This window comes from Ursus americanus, chromosome 18 (assembly GCF_024610735.1).
Source record: "Ursus americanus isolate L20-20 chromosome 18, mUrsAme1.1.p, whole genome shotgun sequence".
NCBI classification, from domain to species: domain Eukaryota; kingdom Metazoa; phylum Chordata; class Mammalia; order Carnivora; family Ursidae; genus Ursus; species Ursus americanus.
The window spans coordinates 20873079-20893830 of record NC_142144.1 but is presented as its reverse complement, the minus strand read 5'-3'; the positions used below and the strand labels follow the sequence as shown (position 1 = coordinate 20893830).

Here is a 20752-nt window from a genome sequence, read left to right as displayed (position 1 = left end):
CGTCCCCATTCCTCCATTCTTGTGGAAAATTAAATTCCTCTGGGCTCCACTAACACTTGCACATTCCCACGTCAACCATGTTAATTTGTCAGTATATACTGTTCCAGCTCTGTCTTCCAAGCTGCGGATTGTGAAAGAGCTTCCCCCCCAGGACGGGGATTATGTCATTTGCCCATATATCATCATGGCACAGTATGAACATTCAAGATACTTTTACTGACCAACTGGATAAAGGAACTTGCAATCTGACTTCCCACAACTCAAAAAGCAAGTGGAAGGGAGAAGAACTCATCTATTACCCTATCCGTGTTTCTTTTAGGGAAAAAGTGAATGAGTTTAAAATGTCAGTGACATGAACAGCCAGGTCCCAGCTGGGTGACCAGATCCCAATTACTTGGACAGGCAGCAAAATGTGTGAGGCTAACACACAAAAACCTACCAGGGGTGACTGATAGATGGCCCAAGGTCAAACAAGGATGTCTGCCTGAGGCTATGAGGGCTCTCGCGTTGTCCTCTCAGTGTCTGTAATTTCAGGAGTGGCCCTCGGCAGGAGGGTCTTTCAGCGCCAGAATTCCATCTTAGCCTCGGCCCCACGACTACCCAGCTAATAAAGGCTCAGCCCTCGGGTTGCTCTAGACGGCTGAGACGGGGAGATTTCCAAGTACTTACAAGGGTTTGACTGACAATCTTTTGACTTCACAACAGTGCAAAAGTGATACACATTCAGTAGAAAGCATACTTCAAATTTTGAATGTTGATCTTTGCCCAGGCTAAGGCTATGCGGTGTGATGCTGGGCAGTGCCAGTCAGCTCCAGCACCAGCCAGCCACGCGATCTCAGGGGCAAACAACCGATAAACTCACAAACGTTCTGCACCCACACGACCATTCCGCTTGTCACTTTCAGGACAGTATTCAATACCTTACATGGGACAGTCCACACTTTATTATAAAATAGGCTGGGTGTCAGGTGATTTTGCCCAACTGTAGGTGAACATAAGGGTTTTGTGCACATTTATGGTAGGCTAGACTAAGCTATAACGTTCGACAGGTTAGGAGTATTAAATGCATTTTCAACTTATGAGATTTCCAAATTATGATGTAACCCAACGGTAAGTTCAGGAGGATCTATACTGATTGTTGACCATACTTTTTCCTTTTTTTTTTTTTTTTTAAGATTTTATGTATGTACGTATTTATTTGAGAGAGAGAGATATTGAGAGAGTATGAGTGGAGGGGGGATCAGGGAGAGGGAGAAGCAGGCTCCCCGCTGAGCAGGGAGCCTGACGCAGGACCCTGGGATCATGACCTGAGCCGAAGGCAGATGCTTAACCGACTGAGCCACCCAGGCACCCTCTGCTTTTTCTTTTAAAACAAACATAACACAGAAATGAGATACACCATTGCTTATCCCTAAGTAATACTAAATTAACCATAGAATATTTACAAAATTTATTATATCCCAGAGCATTAAAAAAAATGCAACAAAGTGCAAAAAAAAAAAAAAAAAGAAACTGTAGAAGTCATACTATATGACTACCATGTAATAATGTAATAAGACTACAAAATAAAACATAAGACTAGCATCCCCAAAAGAAACTTATAAGACTACAGACCACTCTCCTAAATAATTCTTAGGACAAAGAGGATAGCAAAATTGAAATGTTTAGGGGCACCTGGCTGGCTCAGTCAGTAGAGTGTGTGACTCTTGATCTCAGGGTTGTGAGTTTGAGCCCCACGTTGGAAGTGGAGATTACTTAATATTTTTTAAATTGAAATGTTTAATACTAGATATAAAAATGTATCTACTCCAGAAAATGTGAGTTTTTCATGTTTTTGCACTTTAAAAGAGAGAAAGAAAAGCAGGCAGCCCAAGGGTGGAGGGAAGCCTTAGAATTTTAATGCAAGAAATTTTGGGGGGAAAAAATTCCTAAAAGGGGGTGCCTGGGTGGCTCAGTAGGTTAGGCATCTGCCTTTGGCTCAAGTCATGATCCCAGGGTCCTGGGATCGAGTCCCAGGTCAGGATCCCTGCTCAGCAGGGAGTCTGCTTCTCCCTCTCCCTCTGCCCCTCCCCCCCACTCATGCTTGCTCTCTCTCTTGTGCTCTCTCTCTCAGATAAATAAATAAAATCTTAAAAAAAAATAAAGAAAATTTACTAATTCCTGACCCCTAACCTCCCCCCCAAAAAACCCCTCTATTAGAAGAAAAGTATTAGAAAATACATTCAAATTCACTGAAGAAAAAAAAAGTTTCCCCAAAGTCAGTACATCATAAAGACCAGTAGTCGTGACTCAAGTGGGATTGGTGAGAGGAACAAAGAGCACGTACCAATACACAACATTAGGAATACGAAAGAGCCTGTAAGAAAAAAATACATAAAAGGTTTTTTATTACAGATGAAAGACTTGCAGTTAAACATTGCAGGTTTAGCACACTCTCAAAGCTCCCCCTCCCCCAGTGACGTCAAGGACCAGAAAGGTATAAACCCTGGCGGACAAGATGATAGCAGATGAGGTTGTCAATAATAGTTCCGAAGATGGAAGAGATGGCCATCCGGGAATGGCTGGAGAGGAAGAACAAAAAGCCACCCCAAAGGCTCAGGAATTGGGGCCACTGAGTGCTTCAGAAGGCAGGTGTCAGGGTTGGGACTCAAAGTTCAAGGAACCAGGTGCAAATATGGACAAGGAGAAGGCAGATACCCCGCTCCCCTCACTAACCCTGGTGTAAGATGGAATTTGCAACTTGGAGGAAATGGATCAGAGAGGCCCCTGATTATAGGCGCGACAGGCAGAGCTGAAGTGAGAATGGGTCTCCCTACCTCAATGTCCATCCACGTGGAGTCAATACATGTAACCATTTTAACACTTTAACACATAACATTTTTAAATGGTGCCGTAGGACACTGTCAGTTCATAATCACGTGTAACCAAAATCCTGGAAATACCTTTTAAATAACGGATCCTGGGTCAAGTCCATAAATTCAGTGTCATCAGCCATAGAATGACGAACACACTCCCCGGTGTGTACGTATAGTGCAGTAACCAAAAATAAGTACCGAATTTATGAAATCATCGACAACAAAATGGTAACATGTTTGATTTTTTTCCTTTTTTTTTCTTTTTTTTTTTAAGATTATTTATTTATTTATTCGACAGAGATAGAGACAGCCAGCGAGAGAGGGAACACAAGCAGGGGGAGTGGGAGAGGAAGACGCAGGCTCATGGCAGAGGAGCCTGATGTGGGGCTCGATCCCATAACGCCAGGATCACGCCCTGAGCCGAAGGCAGACGCTTAACGGCTGTGCCACCCAGGCGCCCCTGATTTTTTTTCTTATATGGAATATTGGTCTTTATAAAGATGGCAGCATTTATATACATCCAGTTCCAGAAACTTACCTCAGATGGAAAAAAAGGATTATTTCATTCAACTGTTGAGTGAATCTGATAAACACACGCACAAAAATAAGAAATAAAGTAGTGCCACCCACTCAGATAAATTAACGGAAGTCCAGTCTGAATTAGTGAAGGACAAAATGTAAAGTTTTTAAATAAATTGAATTAAGTTGAAGTTCATTCAATAATCAGAACCAAACAAAACAAGGCCTTGTAAGAAGGCAGACAGATAGAGGGGGAAGCAAGCACCGGAGCGGAGTATCCGAACCGGATCCTAAATCCAGCTGAGTCTAACTCACTGAATGACCTTTAACAAATCACAGAACCTCTCTGGATCCCGGTTTTTTCATCTATAAAACAAGGGCTTTGGGCTTCTCAAATTTTAAAGGGCATTCAGGGGCACCTGGGTGGCTCAGGTCATGATCTCAGGGTCATGATCTCAGGGTCCTGGGATTGAGCCCCTCATCGAGCCCCGCACTCAGCAGGGAGGCTGCTTGTCTCTCTGTCTCTCTAAGATAAATACATAAATCTTTAAAAAAAAAAAAAATTTAAAGGGCATTCAAATCACCTGGGGATAGGGCAGGCTCTGATTCAGGGTGGGGCCCTGCACTTTGCATTTCTTACAAGCTCCCAGGGGGACCATATTTTGAGCAGCAGGGGTTAAGTGGCCTCCATAGTCCTGGCCCCCTAATTGGCAGACACTTCATCCTTTGGGTACCTGTTTTAATGACAAAAAAAGTGTAACCCCAGCAGGACAGTATTTGGCGTGTTCGGATCAATATATGTCCGTTCCCCATACCGGCAAAAAAGACAACAAGGCTACCAAAGGCTTCTCAGCCCACCTGCAGGAGGGAAAGCAGTTTCCGAGGAAGAAGGGCCTCAACTAAAGCTTCTTAGTCAGCCATCATTAACCTAGTCTGCAGGGCCTATATGGCAGCTTCTGAGTTCTAACTGCTTGAGGGACTAAGTAGCCTCTTGGGGGGGGGGGGGGCGGTTCTCGGGACAATGACACACTTATTCTAAGGAAAGGGACAGGAAGCACAATCCTAATCCAAGAAAAGACATGGCGGGGAGGGTCGCTTCTAACCACACAACAGTTTCCACCATTCACCAGCCCCTAGCTTAGTGAAGAATCACCTAGAAATAGGGCGACCACTTCGTCCTGGTTTTAACAAACGTCCTGTGACCCAGAAAACCCCTCATTTCGGGGCAAACCAAGACAGCTGGTCACCCCACCTGGAGAGCTTGTTAAAACAGAATCCCCAGAGATGCTGATTCGGTAGGTGTGGGGTGAGGCCTGAGAATCTGCATTTCTAAGACACTCCCAGGCGGACCACACTACTAGTGGCACTGCAAGTCTAGTTCAACCTCAAGAACGTGGGTCAGAACCCTGGGGAAAGACAAGGCAACACTGGAAGACGTTTTTCACCGAGTCTGGACCGATGCAGAGCTCAGCTGGACCAAGGTGACAGAGATAATAACCCAAGGAATGGAAATTCTCCAGGCCAATAGAAAGATCACCGTGCCTTTGCTACAGAACCTGAGGGGAAGTGGGGGGAGGGGGGCATCTTCACGGCCGTGTCAAGGAGGACCTAATTTTGTCATCAGCCCTCTGCTCAGGAGACCAGAGAGCTGGCTGCCCTGTGGTGACTGAGGGAACTATTGCAGAGGGTCACCACCCTGGCCTAGGGGTACCTGGAATTACTGGCAGAGAAACAGGACAGTGAGCATTCCAGAGTCTAGATGGACAAAAGAGGCTAAGCACTCTTTGTCTCTATTATTGTACCCCAGCGAGGACCACCTAGACCCACTTCCCTTCAGCACTCTGTATCAACTAAGCCAGCTAAAACCACAGCCAACGGTGAGAGGGCGAGACAGGTTTTGGTACGCACCGGGGCCGGGAGACTTCTCTCTCTTGCTCCCCTGTTCAGTGATCTTAGGCAAGTTAACCTGCCCATCCTCCCGTTTTAATCTGCGAGATGGAATCGTGTTGTGAGGAGTCAATGAGAAACAGAAATGCTGTATGAGCTCGAAAGCATTAGGCAAAGGGCTAATTTACATGAATATTTATGTCTCTCTCCACAGAGAGTGTTATTATGGCTGGAAACAGGTCATGCAAGAGGCGGGGCTGGTGGCTCTGAGCAGGGGTGAGGAAGACGAAGGGGATACGATCCTAGCTCTGCCACTGGCTAGCTGTGCCATCGTGGATCGGGCTCTGCGCCTCGGTGTCCTATAAATCTGAATGTGAAGATAATAAAACCCACCTTATATGGCCGTTGTGAGGAATAAGGAACAAATGAGTCCCTATATGTAAAGCAATTAGAATATGTTAGATGCTATTGTAACAAGCACTGGGCAACTCCGTTGATGAATGAATGAAGGTACTGACAGCTAGCCAAGCCCCAGGCAGACTAACGAAGAGCGTGATGGAGAGCTGCGTGAGTGCAAAAACCCAAAGCAGTATCTTTGCATAGACAGATGCCTACCTGTTCATGGGGCCGATACTCTAGGATCCATAATACCTTAATTTACGTAATCACCCCTCTGCCTTCCCCACATCCTCCCAGCCTTCTGGGAACACCTGACTCAGACCTTGGAAGCTCAGCGTCCTCTCGCTTCCAGGCCTGCTCATCGCGCCCTCCTCCCCTGCACGCACCACCTAGGCCTCTACCTCAGCCTGGTCTGGGGGCTGGCAGCCCGAGCAAGCCACTTTCGCTTGGTATTTTAATATGCAAGCAGCGATTTAAATGAAATAATGGCACAGGGACTTTGACAATACAATGAAGAGGTCTGCCCGCTGCCAGGGGAAGAAGGGGGTTTATGAGCACAAACGGAGTGCTTGCATTTAAAGCGTAATCGAATCCCCAGCTATTCACAGTCGGACCAGACAAAGGCCCTGCACTTCCTTCCTGAGAGCCTGTCTCCCAGGATAACCTTGTGGAGATGTGTGGGGACGGAGCAGATGACCTGAGGAAATAAGCAAAGGGGGCCTAAAACTCAGGACTCAGGAAGAGAAAGCATTACCCAGTCTTCCACATGATGTAAAATTGTATTGCTCTTACTGCATCAAGTCCAGAAATGGAAGGAAACTGAGAAACCTTGAATTCTCACCTCTCCCCATCGCTGACACACAAAACAAAACCATAGCCTCTGCTTTAAATCCCCCAAGACAGAGAGCACTCTACTCTCTCAGGCAAGAGGAGCCTTGCAGGGCAATGGGAACCACCACAGATTTCTCTTCTCCACCCCAACCCAGGACTGGCATCTCCGTCAAGAACCTGCAACCTTTACTTGTGTAAGATAACCATTTTACACAAGTAAATAACCATTTTACACAAGTAAAGGTTGGCTTCCTTTTGCCCTCTTGTGTCCACTTTCTTGCTTGACCAAGACCACCTTGCAGTGGGGCCCCCCACATGTGGCCTCCAGACCAGGAACCAACCTTCACCAAGTGCCCCAATGTCAAAGCTTTCAAGCTTTGAGTGAAGCAGCCTTTCATTTAGGCCACGCCCTCAGTTCCTGCCCAGGATGTCACCCACTAAGCGTTCCCTCACACCTGACTCACATTCTCAAGCAGGCAGAAAACTGTTTTCAATCCATGCAATTAACTTCCTGTCTCCTCTGCAGAGCAAAGGCCAAGAGGCCACTTGGTACCGGGGCTGCAGAGATGGAGGAACCCATTTTAGGATTGGACCAGAAGGCTGAGGACACGCCCAGGGCCAAGACCCCGGCAGTGGAAGACAGACCCATGGGACGATCTTCTCCATCAGCTTGAATCCTGCTCCCTCACTTTCAGCAACTATAAGTCCCTCCAAAACAACTCACGCCCCCCATGTCTCCTCTTTCCCACCCTGAGGAGTGACTATGTGCTCTGACTCAGGATGACAGAGTGAGGAGCAGGCCTATGAAATGCATGCCCGATGATGTCATGTGCAGTCATACCGCAAGAACAACTTCCCAGGCCTCTCCACCATCATCACTCCCCCTAGATTCTCAAGGCCTCTGCCTGTCCTCCTTCTGGCCTTCCCAACCCAGCCCGTCTTGAGCCAACAAGTCCCCAGCCACTCCTGACTCAGTGCCATGCCAGAGAAGGTTAAGAAACAGGACTGACTGGTTCTACCCCTCCTCGCCCATTCCCAACCTTCCATTCCCTTGGGCTTGGCACCCCACCCACCCATCAACACCCTCCTGCTCTACCAACTATGTGTCTCACACTTGCCTCGCACCCAGGCCACCTGACTTCAGCAACGCCACTCTCTCCTCCCTGAAACATCTTTGATAACAATTCAATGTAATTCAGCACATGTTACCAGCGAGACACTGAATACACAAATAGACAATGGCCAGGCCATATATAAAAATAGAACAACTCAGACCCACACGATGCATGAGGCAGCCATCATCAGTCCAGAAAGCCAAACCACAACCTCCGTAGCAGTAAGACCCAAATGGTCAGGACTTAATCGCTAACAGCTGGCTTCCCTAATTGTTGCCCTCGCTTCCCATTTAGGACCAATCAGAGAAACGGACCAAATACACTCCCCTAACCAATCACGTAGACTGTCTGCTGTTAGTAAGCCACCTCCAGCTTCTCGATGCCAACAGCCTCGGACCAGGGGCACACCGGAAGCCTTCCCCTCTGAGCCGCTCTCAAGACTCTCCTGCTATAGCAAACTCTGTATAAGGAGCTCTTGCCTGTTCCCATTTGGGTGGTCTTCATTTCCTTTCATACCGAATTCCTAATCCAAGCCCCAGTCCCCAACTCACATGAAGCTCTTAGTCTAGGAAACATCGACACTATGCAATATGTGTGACATGCAATATGGCACAAGCGTGTAGAGTAAGGGTACCATACAAACACAGATGCGTGCTAGTGTGTAAGTATCCCCTACACGTACGGTTCAGAGGCACGGGCACGGTATCGCTGGCGCTGCAGGGAACTCGACAACCTCCCGGGAGGGAGGCCAACTGGGCTGGTTTTGAAATATGAAGAGCCCTCCCTAAGTAGACAGCTGTGGGCAAAAGGAAGAGCGGTTCTTCTCCATTCTTCTCCTCCTCTCCCCTCGCAGAGACTAAGTTTTCCCCCTTGGTGACCAATTTCGCTTTTGGACACGCTCCATTAAATACCTCATTTATTTCTACATTTGCAATGTCTCCGTCTCTACTGAGTAATGCCCTTCACGCTACAGTGTGCTTGCGGCTGCTTTACCAAAACCACCACCCCGGGGGGAAAAAATTACTTGCTCTGACCTGGCCAGCCCAGCTGAATGGGTCTTCCCTTTGCTTCTAACTTCTTTAAAGAGTGTCTTTAAGAGTCAACCACCATCTCCGCACTCACGAGAACCCTCTGCATCTGGCTCTCGCCCTCACTGCCCTGCGAGCCCTGGCTCACCTGAGCAGAGCCACCAAATCCAAAGCTTTTCTCTCAGTCTCCGCTCCCACAGCTCGCCTGGGCTGGTTTCCCTGGACACTCGACTGGCCCAGTCCTCCTACCTGTGTGGCCGCTGCTCTTTCTCTACCATGTGCACCTACCACTGAAAATGGGTCTTCCCCCAAAGTCTGCCCTAGGTCTCCTTCCTCTCATCCACCTCAAGGCTTCAAGTGACCACCAAGTCTCCATTGCTGGCACACACCTCTTGTCCACAGTCTTCACTCCCTACTGAGTTCACCTCTCCAGAAGCCCTAACATCACCTCAAATTCGGGATATCCAAAATGACTTCTCTTTCTTCCCCAATCTTCTTCCTCCTCCTACAGAACCATATATCCAAGTCACCCAGTCCCCAAACCTTCATGTCCCCTTTCTCGTCTGTTCACTGGCACCTTAATGCCCATTGTTAAGTCCTTCTCTTCCATTTCTACCTTATTATCTGCATTCAATCCCCTTCTCCTGCTATCTTTACGGTGGGGCCAGTCCTCCGAACTTGTGGCCAGCCCTTACAACTTCCTCAGTGGTTCTAAGCCTCCAGGCATTCCCCACATTGTCCACTGGAAGGAAACCTGCCCTTAATAAAATCAGATTCTTCAAGGTTGTAAATGAAGAAAGAATGCCTATATAGGGAGAGGAGGCTCCACGAGGCAACCCTGACTTCCATTTCCCAAAATTCACCCCGTAGCCTTTAGGTAGTTACTCCGATCCACCCTCTTAGCCCAGTAATTCAACGGGCCCATGTCGGACCGTTGCCTTGGCTAGAAAGCTTTATTTAACACAGGTTCTGAAAGAGGTCCAGAGCACCACAGGATTTTACGCACACTGCTGTGGGAAACCAAGTCAGGGAAGGAAGTCAGAAAGCCGACCAGGATATCTGATGTACAAAAATGGCCACTCCAGAAGGTTGAGCCATCAAGAGAAACACCCACCAGTGATGGTAAAAGTCCAAAGATCAAAAGAATTTGAGGAAACAGAAGTGTGAGCCACAAAACCCATCCCCCCCCCATCTTCCTACATGGAAGTTCCCTTCTACTTCAGATGAATGATTTTACTAAGAAAGCTGGAGGATTTCCTTATACCCACTTTTTATATCACTCCCCGTCCGTACAAAAGCCTGCAATGACTTCCAGTGGCTTCCCACCACCCAGGAACAGCTAAGTCGAAATACCTTGGTCTGCCAACCAAGGCATCCTGCCCTCTGGTTAATCCAGTCTGCTTCTCCACCTCCATTTCCCACCCACCTCCCACATACCACAGGCCCCAGGCTTTTGTACCCCCGTGTGCTTCCTCACACTGTCCCTTCCAGGTGCAATCCATTTATTCTGCATATATTTATGGAGAGCTGACTGTGCCCTCTGCCATGAGCTGGGATGCCTTTTCCCCACCTTCCCATACCCAAATATTACCAAACCTCTGGGCCCAGTTCAAGAGTCACCTCATCCCTAACGCCTCCAGACTCACCAAGCTAGAATGAACCTTGCCCTCCTCTGACCACGTGCACCTTCTCAGAGCACTTAGGGCATTCTGTCTTCTATTAGGGTAACTTGGTAAGTGGGTAAATGCCACCTCCCCTACATGTTTGAGTCGACTGTGTAACTCCTACCACATGTGACAGTGCGTTCCAATTGCCTGGAAATGGGTGATTTGCTTGTCTGTCGCCTCCAGAACATGAGCTCAATGAGGGCCAGCGCAGCGCCCTCATATCCTGCACGGTGAAAACGATTCAAGGACCATCTGTGGAATGAATGACTTGATTAAGGAATGCTTTCTTCCTGTCATCTTCCTTCAACTTCCTTCTCACCACATTAGCATCTGGTTCTTCATTTAGGTGAAAAGAATTAAAAGGTGGAAAGAAAATTGCTTCGGGTCAAGAATTTGTCGTGCAAAAGCCACAGCAGAGCCGGAAGCGTGACAGCGCAGCCGGAACGCCCTTCCGCGCCCTTCCGCGCCCTTCCACGCCCTTCCACGCCTGGCGCGGCTCTCCCCCGGGGCTCCGGCTCGCGCCCACCCCCGCCTCGCTCCAGGTCCTGGGCGCCGAGGGCGAGGCCGCCTACGACAGGTTCCCCCCCACCCCACCCCAGAGGCCCGGGGCGGGGGCGGGGAGCCCGTCCTGCCTCTGTGCGCCCCGCCTTCCCGAGCCCCAACGGCCAGAGGGGGCCCCACCTGCGCTCCACGCCCGGGCTCCGCGCCGGCCCTGCCCGGAGGCGGGGAAGCGTCCCGGGCGCGCCCGGCGTCGTCGAGGGCCCGGCCGGGCACCCAGCCGGCGCCCCCGTGCCGCGCCCGCCCCCCGCCCGCACTCACCGTCGGCGCCCGGCGCTCCGCTCGCGCTGCGGGCCAGACCGAGCAGCAGCAGGAGCGGCAGCAGGCGGCGAGGCGGGCGGCCCGCGCCCCGGGGCCCCCGGCCCATGCCGCCGCCGCCGCCGCCGCGTCCCTCCCAGCGCGCCCGCGACTCCTCCCGCGGCCCCGAGGCGCCGAGATAAGGCGGCGGGCGCCGCGGGGAGGGGGCCGGCCCGGCCGCTTCCGGCGCCGCGCTGGGGAGCCGAGGGCGCCGCGGGGTCCCGGGGAGGTGGTGGGGCGCCGGCCCTTCCTCCCCGCGTGACCTGCGCGCCCGCAAGACGCTCATTCGCTACGCGCCCCTCACTCGCTCGTGCGCCTGCTGCGCGCCCGGCACGCGGTGGCCCGGAGGACGCGGCGGGCAGAGCGACAGGGTCCGGCATATTCGCGCGGACATTCTGCTAATAGGGACAGACATCCAACACAGAATGACATAGCTGACCCTAGAGTCCCGGACCGTGCCAGGACGAAGCGTCCGCCGTGCTTCAAGCACGAGAGACGAATGGGAGATCCGAGCCTCCCTGAGGCTCAGGGGGGGCACCCCGGGTGGCAGAGGAAGGGGGGTGAGGGGCAGAGGAGCGGGAATCTGAGGAGGGCAAAGAGTACTGGGCTAAAGTGACTGGTGCTCCAAGCAAGGTCGGGCAAGAAGCCAACGGTGCAGTCCACCCAAGGACGACAGACCGCCAGGTGACAGGATTGCCCGGGGCGACAGGGCTGTGCTGGGGGAGGAGCTGACAGAGCTTCCTGCTGCACCGAGGACTTTCAGCTTGGGGCGTTGGGAAGGGTTCTTGAGGAAGTAAGCTAAGACCCAGAGAATGAAAAAAAGTGGGAGGGGAATCTAAGCAGTGAGAAGGGCTTGTACGGAGAGACAGGAGCTCGAGAGCATAGTCTAGAAATGGGGAGGACCTCCTTAGAGTGGCAACAGATGGTTGGAGAGAGGCATTAAGCTGCAGAGATAAGGACGACCTCATAAACCAAGGGAAGGAGGTTGTTCAGAAGCTGTAACAGGGTTTTAAGCAGTGACCTCATTAGGAAAAGCTCCCATGTCTGCTCTGTGAGATTGGGACTGGGGCTGGGGAGGCGGGAAGAGCGGCCTGGGGCTGCTGCAGTAATCCAGGCAAGAGAGGACACGTCCAGGAGCAGGGCATTAGCAATGAGAAGTGGCAAACGAGAGTGGTATTGGGTGGAATCCACTGGATTTTATGACCAGTAGAATGTGGAGGAGAAGGAAAGAGAAATTACAAATGTCACCTGAATGTCTAGTTGGGGCAGCTCAGTGGATGATGGTGGTGAAGTCACTGAGATAGAGACCCAAAGGGGCTATTTGCAAGTTGGGGTAGGGAGAGGCTGGGGCGGGGGAGAATAAGTTCCAGTTTGAAGGCTTTGAGCTTGGCATGTCTAAGAGCAGGGCCCCCCACTACTTCACCCGTATCCTCGCTTGCTTTCTCTTTCTACCATGAGCCTGCCATAAATCTAACCACCCATGAACACACCCATATAAGGGCCAAACTTGTTGTGCAGCCTTAAAAAGAAGTAGTTAAAAATAAACTGCCTCGCCTCTTTTACAGCAGGCTTTCTTGCTAATTATTTTTTGTTCAGCAAAGATAAGAGCCTGCTTTGGGGAGTAGTAGATGGGCAGTGGGGTTACGGGGGGTCTATCCTCTATAATTTAGACAAAGTTGTTGTTAAGCTCAATTCTTCATGAACTTTGAAACCATGTCATTGTTTCAACAAAAATACATTCATTTAAGACATTGTTAAGCCAGCCTATACTTCTTCTCCACCATGTCCCCTGCAGAGTAAATAAATAAATTTAAATACATCTGTGTATGTGTGTGTGTGTATACACATTTTTTTTAATTGGTGATATTGGGAAAAATAGTCCAAAACTTGGAAATGGGCAAGTTTACTTTTCAGTGGGGTGCTGGGTGTTGTAACGCTTCTGGGGATTATCTAATTCTATAGGGTTGTGCACCTTTGATGGACTTTTTATTAATGAGGCTATTTTACACCTCTAAGTAGGGGTAGAAGTTTACTTGCAGAAAATGGAGAGTGCAAAATTTCTTGTCCGCAGCAATGCAAATTAATTTTTCCAGTAGAGATAGAAGTGATTTCTGCCAGGTGAACATAAGATAAATCTAATAATAAGATTTTGTCTTATATGATGTCAGCCAGGTTTGCATTTAGCAAATTCATCTTATCACACCTAACAGATAAATATATGTGTATGTATAGTGTATTTTTCAAATTTTCCTGGGAACCTTGGTATCTTACTAGTACTCCTTTGAAGTCAACATCTTGCTGAGTCCCTCATGAATTAATTAGTTGAATAAAATCTTAGGTTTTCTTTTTATAGTTGCATAAATCACATTTTTAATATTTTGAAAATTGTATATTGGCACAATCCATGTCGTTCATAGTCTACATTAGATTGTGTGACTCTCATCAGTTCTTTTTATTGACTCATTTTGTTGCTTTCAAACAATTTTTTTTTTTTTTTTTTTGGTAAAAAGAATTACTTCCTATCCAATGGTGAGTTCATGGAATCACAGAATGAAAAATTATCTCCTGGTTGGTATGTGTCACTAGAATTAAAACAATATTAAACCAGTGTTAAATTTGCAGCAGTGAGATTATTGTTGAGAAAATCTTTACTTAAGAAAGAGAGCATGGCCAATACACCAACATCTTCTTATACACAATTTAGAGAGACCTCTTTTTGTCCATATCTAGAGTTCAATGACTTCCCATCAGAAACTTTTGACTTCTGGTTTCAAGATGGCATTGTAACCCCTGAAAGTTCTCTCTTTCAGTAAAATGGCCAAAGATACACACACACACACACACACACACACACACACAGGGAGACAAAATTAAATATGCAACAGTGCTTTCAAACAAGAAAGGATGACATCAATGAACCGATAGCTTTGAGGAGTGAATTAGGTTACATTTGCCACATGTCCTCCACAAAAAAACATCTACCAAAAGAGACAGGAAGTAGAGCAAAGAAAAAAAAATATGCAATTTAAAAATTTGTTAAATTATATGTACACATCAAGTTATTATTTGTACATATTAGTCTAATGTGCAGATTTTATAATATCTTAAAATTTAATTCAGAACCACTATGTAAGAACTGTTGAAAAAAATACAAAGTACACTTCTTACCAATTCAAAGCATTCTGTTTTGCTCATCTGTGTACATATTGTTTATTACCAACAGCTCCTTCTTCAGGCTTCAGGCTACCCAAATACCAGTTTCCTGGATCTCCAAAAAAAAACCTGTCAATTTCCACACTTTAAAAAAAATCATTTTAGGGACCGTCTGGGTGGCTCAATCGTTAAGCATCCAACTCTTGATTTTGGCTCAGGTCATGATCTCAGGGTCACGAGACTGAGCCCCATGTGGAACTCCACGCTGGGCATGGAACTTGTTCAAGATTCTCACACTCTCTCCCTCTGCTCCCGCTCCTGCTTGTGCTTGCTCTCTCTCTCTCTAAAAATAAATAAATAAGTAAATAGATAATTAGAATTAAAAAATAAAAAATAAAAAATTTTAAATCATTTTATTTTTTATTTTCTAAAAATTTTAATTTTAAATAATCTCTATACTCAATGTGGGCCTCGAACTCACAACCCTGAAATCAAGAGTCACATGCTCTACTGACTGAGCCAGCCAGATGCCCCTAAAAAAAATATTTTAAACTTCGTTTTTAAAAAAAATTGTTTTAGGGGCGCCTGGGTGGCACACCGGTTACGCTTCTGCCTTCGGCTCAGGGCGTGATCCCGGCGTTCTGGGATCGAGCCCCACATCAGGCTCCTCCACTGAGAGCCTGCTTCTTCCTCTCCCACTCCCCCTGCTTGTGTTCCCTCTCTCGCTGGCTGTCTCTCTCTCTGTCAAATAAATAAATAAAATCTTAAAAAAAAAAAAATCTAAAAAAAATTGTTTTAGGGACACCTGGGTGGCTTAGTCAGTGGAGGATCTGGCTCTTTATTTCAGCTCAGGTCATGATCTCAGGGTCCTGAGATCGAGCCCTAAGTTGGGCTCCACACTGGGTGTGGAGTCTGCTCAAGATTGTCTCTCTCCCTCTGCCCCTCCCACTGCTTACTTGTGCGTGCGTGCGTGATCTCTCAAAATAAATAACTAAATAAAATGTTTTAAAAAGTTTTTTATAGTAATTTATTCATCAGAGGGCCTTTGTATAGTTAGACAAAATGTTTAAATCACAACTAAAATCTTGACATTACTGACCAATATCTGAAGTGTTCTTAAGGGACCTCAAAGAGGTATACAAGATAAAGAGAGCCCCTCCACAACAAGATTATTCTACCCTTTGGAAGCACAGGAAAGAAGTTTCTGATAGTTCTAGGATTGCTGATTTGTTCCTGCCTCCTTCATCAAAATTAAGAAATACTGAAGTCTGTCTTAATGTATCTTCCTGCCCAGTTGAAAATTCAAGGACAACTTGTACGCTTGGCAACTTGTATATTCATAGCATCATTATTCACAATAGCCAAAGGGTTGAAAGGACCCAAAGACCCATGACTGCACAAATGGGGAAACAAAAGGTGGTATATCCAACAATGGATACTGTTCAGCCTTAGAAAGGAAGAAAATTCTGACTTATGCCTCAGTTTGGATAAACCTTGATGGCATTACGCCAAGTGAAATAGGCCAGTTTTACGAGGACAAATACAGTGTGATTTCATTCATATGAGGTCCGTAGAGTGGTCAAATTTATAGAGGCCGAAAGTAAAAGTGTGGGGGGTAGAGGGAAAGGGGGAGTAAATGTCTCAGGGGGAGAGAGTTTTGGCTTTACAAGATGAAAAAGTTCTGCGGACGGATGGTGGTGATGGCTGCACAACCATGTGAACATACTTAATGCCACTGAACGCTACACTACATTTAAAAATGGTTAAAATCTTTCAAGTCAATGACAAAAAATTTCGAGGTGCTAATTTTTATTTTTATTTTACCAGACAAGCATTAACATGTAGGACTTTCCAATTTTGGATGCTGGTGCCTCTATTTGGGATTAGAATTATAGGAAAGGTCCCTTGCAAAGCCCCATCCCCCAACCCCTGAGACACGAGTGGATGGGATCCCAAGAGAGCGCCGAGTGGGCTCTGGGGCAGCCAAGGGGTGGGAAGGAGGAAGACACAGGCGAGTAGAAGGTGAACACCGGTCCGCTCTCCCTCGGGTTTTTCCTCAGGCTGCCCTTCACTATGTCTGCTTCCAATGCAAAGTTTGGAATTTGCCCAGTGGTTGCCCATCTGGGTACAAGGCCAGAAGGAGAAGGGGACAAGGAAGCTGGGTACCAAATATTCTGGAACTCTTCTGAAAAAAATCCCTTGCTTGATCATGACACTACTGACCAGAGATAATGTACTGTTTTTCCCCGAGTGTGGCTTGGGAATACCACTAGCAGGTTTGCAAATGTTAATTGCTTACATGTGGTATTTCAGGAATGGGTTGAATCTCTCATTGTAATGAGCTTGATATACTCTGGTGTTAAACTTATTGCTTGAAGTTTGCATTAACAGGAATGATTTTAATGTTTGAAGACTTTGTTTAAAAAAATACAAAAAAAACCCCACATGCCCAAAATGGTGTCCCTTAGGCCAAATTCCCAAATACAGGTTAATACCCAATCTAATTGCAGTATCGACCTCCCCCGGAAATGTAGTCTTAACCGGTCAGTCAGGAATTTTCTCAGAAGAGCCAAAGAGTCTGTCACCTGAGCCTTCTCTAGCCCCAGAGGAAGATGAGATAATCTGCGTGATAAGACCCCTTGCTCTTCCCCCTAAGGGAAAGCGACCTTGCCTGGAACAATTCTGTTCTGCTACTAATAACTTTCTTGCCCCATCCTCCATCCCATAAAATCCTTCCATTCCGCGCAACTCTTCAGAGTTCTTCTCAGCTTGCTACACAGGATGCTGCCCAATTCATGAACTGTTTCATAAAGCCAATTAAATCTTCAAATTTACTTGGTCGAATTTTGTTTAACACTTCCGATTGTGCTGACTGAAAAGCTGTGCTCGGAACAGAGAAAAGTGAGTCCCTTTATAACACCGCACTGCACGTTCCCACACAGCCACCCCTCCCTAAGAACACCACAAGGCCACCTGGAAGAAGCCACACGGACCCTTCCAGAACAGAGGTGTCATCTCGAGCAGATTTGTCAGGACTGATAGCAGGGACCTGTCTCGGGGGAGAAACACCTCGCTGATGACTGTCTCTAAGTCAAGCGAAGGTAGACTTCTCATTCTTGGACGTTCAGCGACGCTCAGGTCCCTCATCGCCCTGTCACCAACAGTCGGATTATTCTGCCTCCTCTAACACATCTCTGCGTCCCACCAAACACGCCCGCCTGAAGTTCGTCTGTGGAACGTGGGTAGCAAATACCCTATCTGCTGCTGCACATGGCTGTGCTCGAACCCGTGGCCCTCGGACGGGCAGCCGACGCAAAACGCCAGTGTTGGCGGACAAGCAGAACAAGCAAGGGGGAAGGGAGGGCTCAGTTAACAGGGAAGGCCCCGGGCGCAGCCATGCCCTTCCTCCTCCCCTCCCCCGGCCCGTCGCTGGTCTCTCGGATGGGCCTCAGACGCGGAGATCCCACCCCTGGAAGCTGGCAGAGCAGGTGTGGATTGGGGAACAAACTCCAAACACCTGACAGACTGAGTTCAGGTTCCAGCTGGCGCAAGATTCACCCGTCCTCGCCCTGACCTCAAGAGGTGGGGCAGCCCCAAGTGAGACTGGGGCTCTGTCAGCCCGTCTGTCACACACACACACACACACACACACACACACACACACACACACACCCCAAGTGAGACTGGGGCTCTGTCAGCCCGTCTGTCACACACACACACACACACACACACCCCAAGTGAGACTGGGGCTCTGTCAGCCCGTCTGTCACACACACACACATACACACACACACACACACACACACCCCAAGTGAGACTGGGGCTCTGTCAGCCCGTCTGTCACACACACACACACACACACACACACACACAGAGTCACCTGCCCCACTTGAGGAAGTCTCAGCTGTGGGTCTGTTTGTTCCACAGACCCTGAAACAAAGCCTGCTGACGGCCCATTTCCGGGCCCAGGATCATCCCCAGGACCCTAGCCAGCCACCCACAGCCCTAAGGAGAAGTGGGGCACACCCAGCAGTGACAGACACAATTGCTGAGGAAGCCCACAACAGACAGTGTGTGATAAGGACCAGCTGACAGGGAGCCCCATATCACCGACCTTGGCAAACAGTGCAATCTTCGAAATAGAAACACTTTATTCAATTATTATGCTGCAATGGACTTAGCTACAAGTTCTACTGGTGTCTCAGCTTACGGTTGTTTTTTGTTTTGTTTTGTTTTTGTCCTATGTCTTCCTCTTGCCCCTCCCCACCCCCTCCTTTAAACTTCTGGTAGATTGTTGAGTAAAGTTTTCCTGGATAGTAAACTTTCTGAATCTTTGCATGTCTAAATATGTCCTGATTCTGCTTTCATAATTTAATTATAGATTAACTGTATATTGAATTCTGAATTCAAAATAATTAAAAGATAGTTAAATGGGTCTGGAATTTTCCCTCAAAATTTAGCTTTCTCACAATAGAGTTGCCGAGGAGAACCCCAGGCTGATTTGGTTATCAACTCCCTCCATGTGGTGTGTCTCCCTGACCCCCACGGCAAGCTTTGGAGATTTTTTTCTCTTTCCCCTTGGAATTCAGCAGAAATTTCATGAGGACGTAGGTTTCCATTTTTCTTGCCCAGCACTCATTGGACCCTTTCAATTCGTAGATTTGAGCCTTTCTTTGGCAGAGGCATTTTTTTCCTTTCAATGCTTTGATTATTTCATTCTCTCAATTCTTTTTATGTATATCCCTTCTGGAAGTTATGGTAAGCAATTTCTAAAAGTGTGCCTCCAGCCTCTATGACCCAGTATTTATCTTCTCTTCCTCTTCTTCAGCTTTATCCACTGAATGTGCGAGACCACCCTAATTCACCAATTCCACCTAAGACTAGCCTAACTCATCCAGTTCACTAATTTGACCTTCATCCATACCTAATCTGCTCTTCAGTCCATCTGTTGAATTTTTTTTTAAGTAGTCTCCTCCCCTAGTATGGGACTTGAACTCGCAACCACTGAAATCAAGAGTCAGACACTCCACAAACTGCACCAGCCAGGCATCCCCCGTTGAAATATTTTTTATTTCAGCCATCATCTTTTGATTTCCAAGAACTCTGTTTCCTTTCATAGAATGGTTTTTATTTCTATAGATGTGGTAATTTTTTAATTCCCCTGAGTATATCAACTATCGTATTTAAAAATTCTTTTCTTTCCTGATTAACTGTTCCATCATGAGGTTGTTCACACACGTGTAGTTTGATGACTTCTGCTGGTTTCCTCAGTTGTGTCATGATTTCTTTTTAAGGATTTTATTTATTTGAGAGGGAAAGAGAGAGCGTGTGTGTGTGGGGAGGGGCAAAGGGAGAGGGACAGAATCTCAAGCAGATTCCGCTGAGCAGGGAGCCCCATGTGGGGCTAAATCCCAGGACCCTGAGATCATGACTTGAGCCAAAACCAAGAGTCAGACTCTTAACCAACTAAGCCGCCCAGGTGCCCCTGTTTCATGTTTTTGACTATTATTTTTCCCATGGGAATCTTGTCTACTTAGAAGTTTGGATATATTTACGCTGCCTAGGTGAGAATCTCTGCTTTCTCTCTTTTTTTTATCTTTTAAGAGTTTTATTTGGGGGCGCCTGAGTGGCTCAGTCTGGTTAAGTGTCTTCCTTTGGCTCAGGTCATGATCCCGGGTTCCTGGGATCAAATCCCACATCGGACTCCCTGCTTGTCTCTCTTCCCCCTCACCCCTGCTCGTGCTCTCTTTCTCTCCTCTCTCACTCTGCTCTTTCTCTCTCTCAAATAAATAAATAAAATCTTTTCTTTTTAAAAAAGAGTTTTATTTGGGGAGGCTGCGCTTCGATGGCTCAGTCAGTTGAGCATCTGACTCGATTTCTGCTCAGGCCATGATCTCAGGGTCATTGGATGCCCCGCATTGGGCTCCACACTCAGCAGGGAGTCTGCTTGAGATTCTCTCCCTCTGTCTCCTTGCAACCCCCACCCCGATCAAGCTCTCTCTCTTTCTCTCTCAAATAAATAAATAAATATTCCTTTTTTTAAAAAGTCATTTTTTTTTAAGTAGGCTCCAGGGCCAACATGGGGCTTGAACTCACAACCCCAAGATCAAGAGTCACAGAATCTACCAACCGAGCCAGCCAGGCACCTGAGAATCTCTGCTTTCTTAGGAGTAAGTGAGGTTTGGTTACAGTGGTCCTAGCTCCAATTGTCTTGGGGGTGCGAGGGGGAAACTGGGCAATGGCTACCTTCTCGGGCTCCAGTGCCTTCTCTGGGGGCCTCTTGTGTCATCACTCTCATCTTATTTAGTAAACAATAGGCTTTACTTCAATTTTCACTTGAGGAAAAAATTCAAAACTAGCTGCTTCTAAAGCTGAAAATGGGTGCAGATGTTTGCAGTTATGAATTAATTACCACCTCACCATTATACCAGTTCCCCATGTCC

General features: G+C 47.5%; 1 protein-coding gene across 8 annotated transcripts in view; it reads right to left on the bottom strand.

Annotated features, from left to right (window-relative positions):
- The window catches only part of SUSD1 (sushi domain containing 1), a 226011-nt gene extending 214408 nt beyond the window's left edge, over positions 1-11603 (bottom strand). For 3 of the 8 annotated variants that reach the window (XM_087869474.1, XM_087869475.1, XM_087869476.1), the window contains exons 1-2: positions 11121-11603; positions 10423-10553 (exon numbers count right to left, since the gene is read on the bottom strand). In XM_087869474.1, the coding sequence (XP_087725600.1) occupies positions 10423-10553; positions 11121-11536 (547 nt within the window). In that variant the 5' untranslated portion in view covers positions 11537-11603. Of the gene's footprint in view, positions 1-3958; positions 4362-10422; positions 10554-11120 lie in introns of those variants that run through there. The other 5 variants (XM_087869478.1, XM_087869477.1, XM_045814826.2 and 2 more) reach the window with 4 other exon arrangements.
- Positions 11604-20752: the final 9149 nt, after the last annotated feature.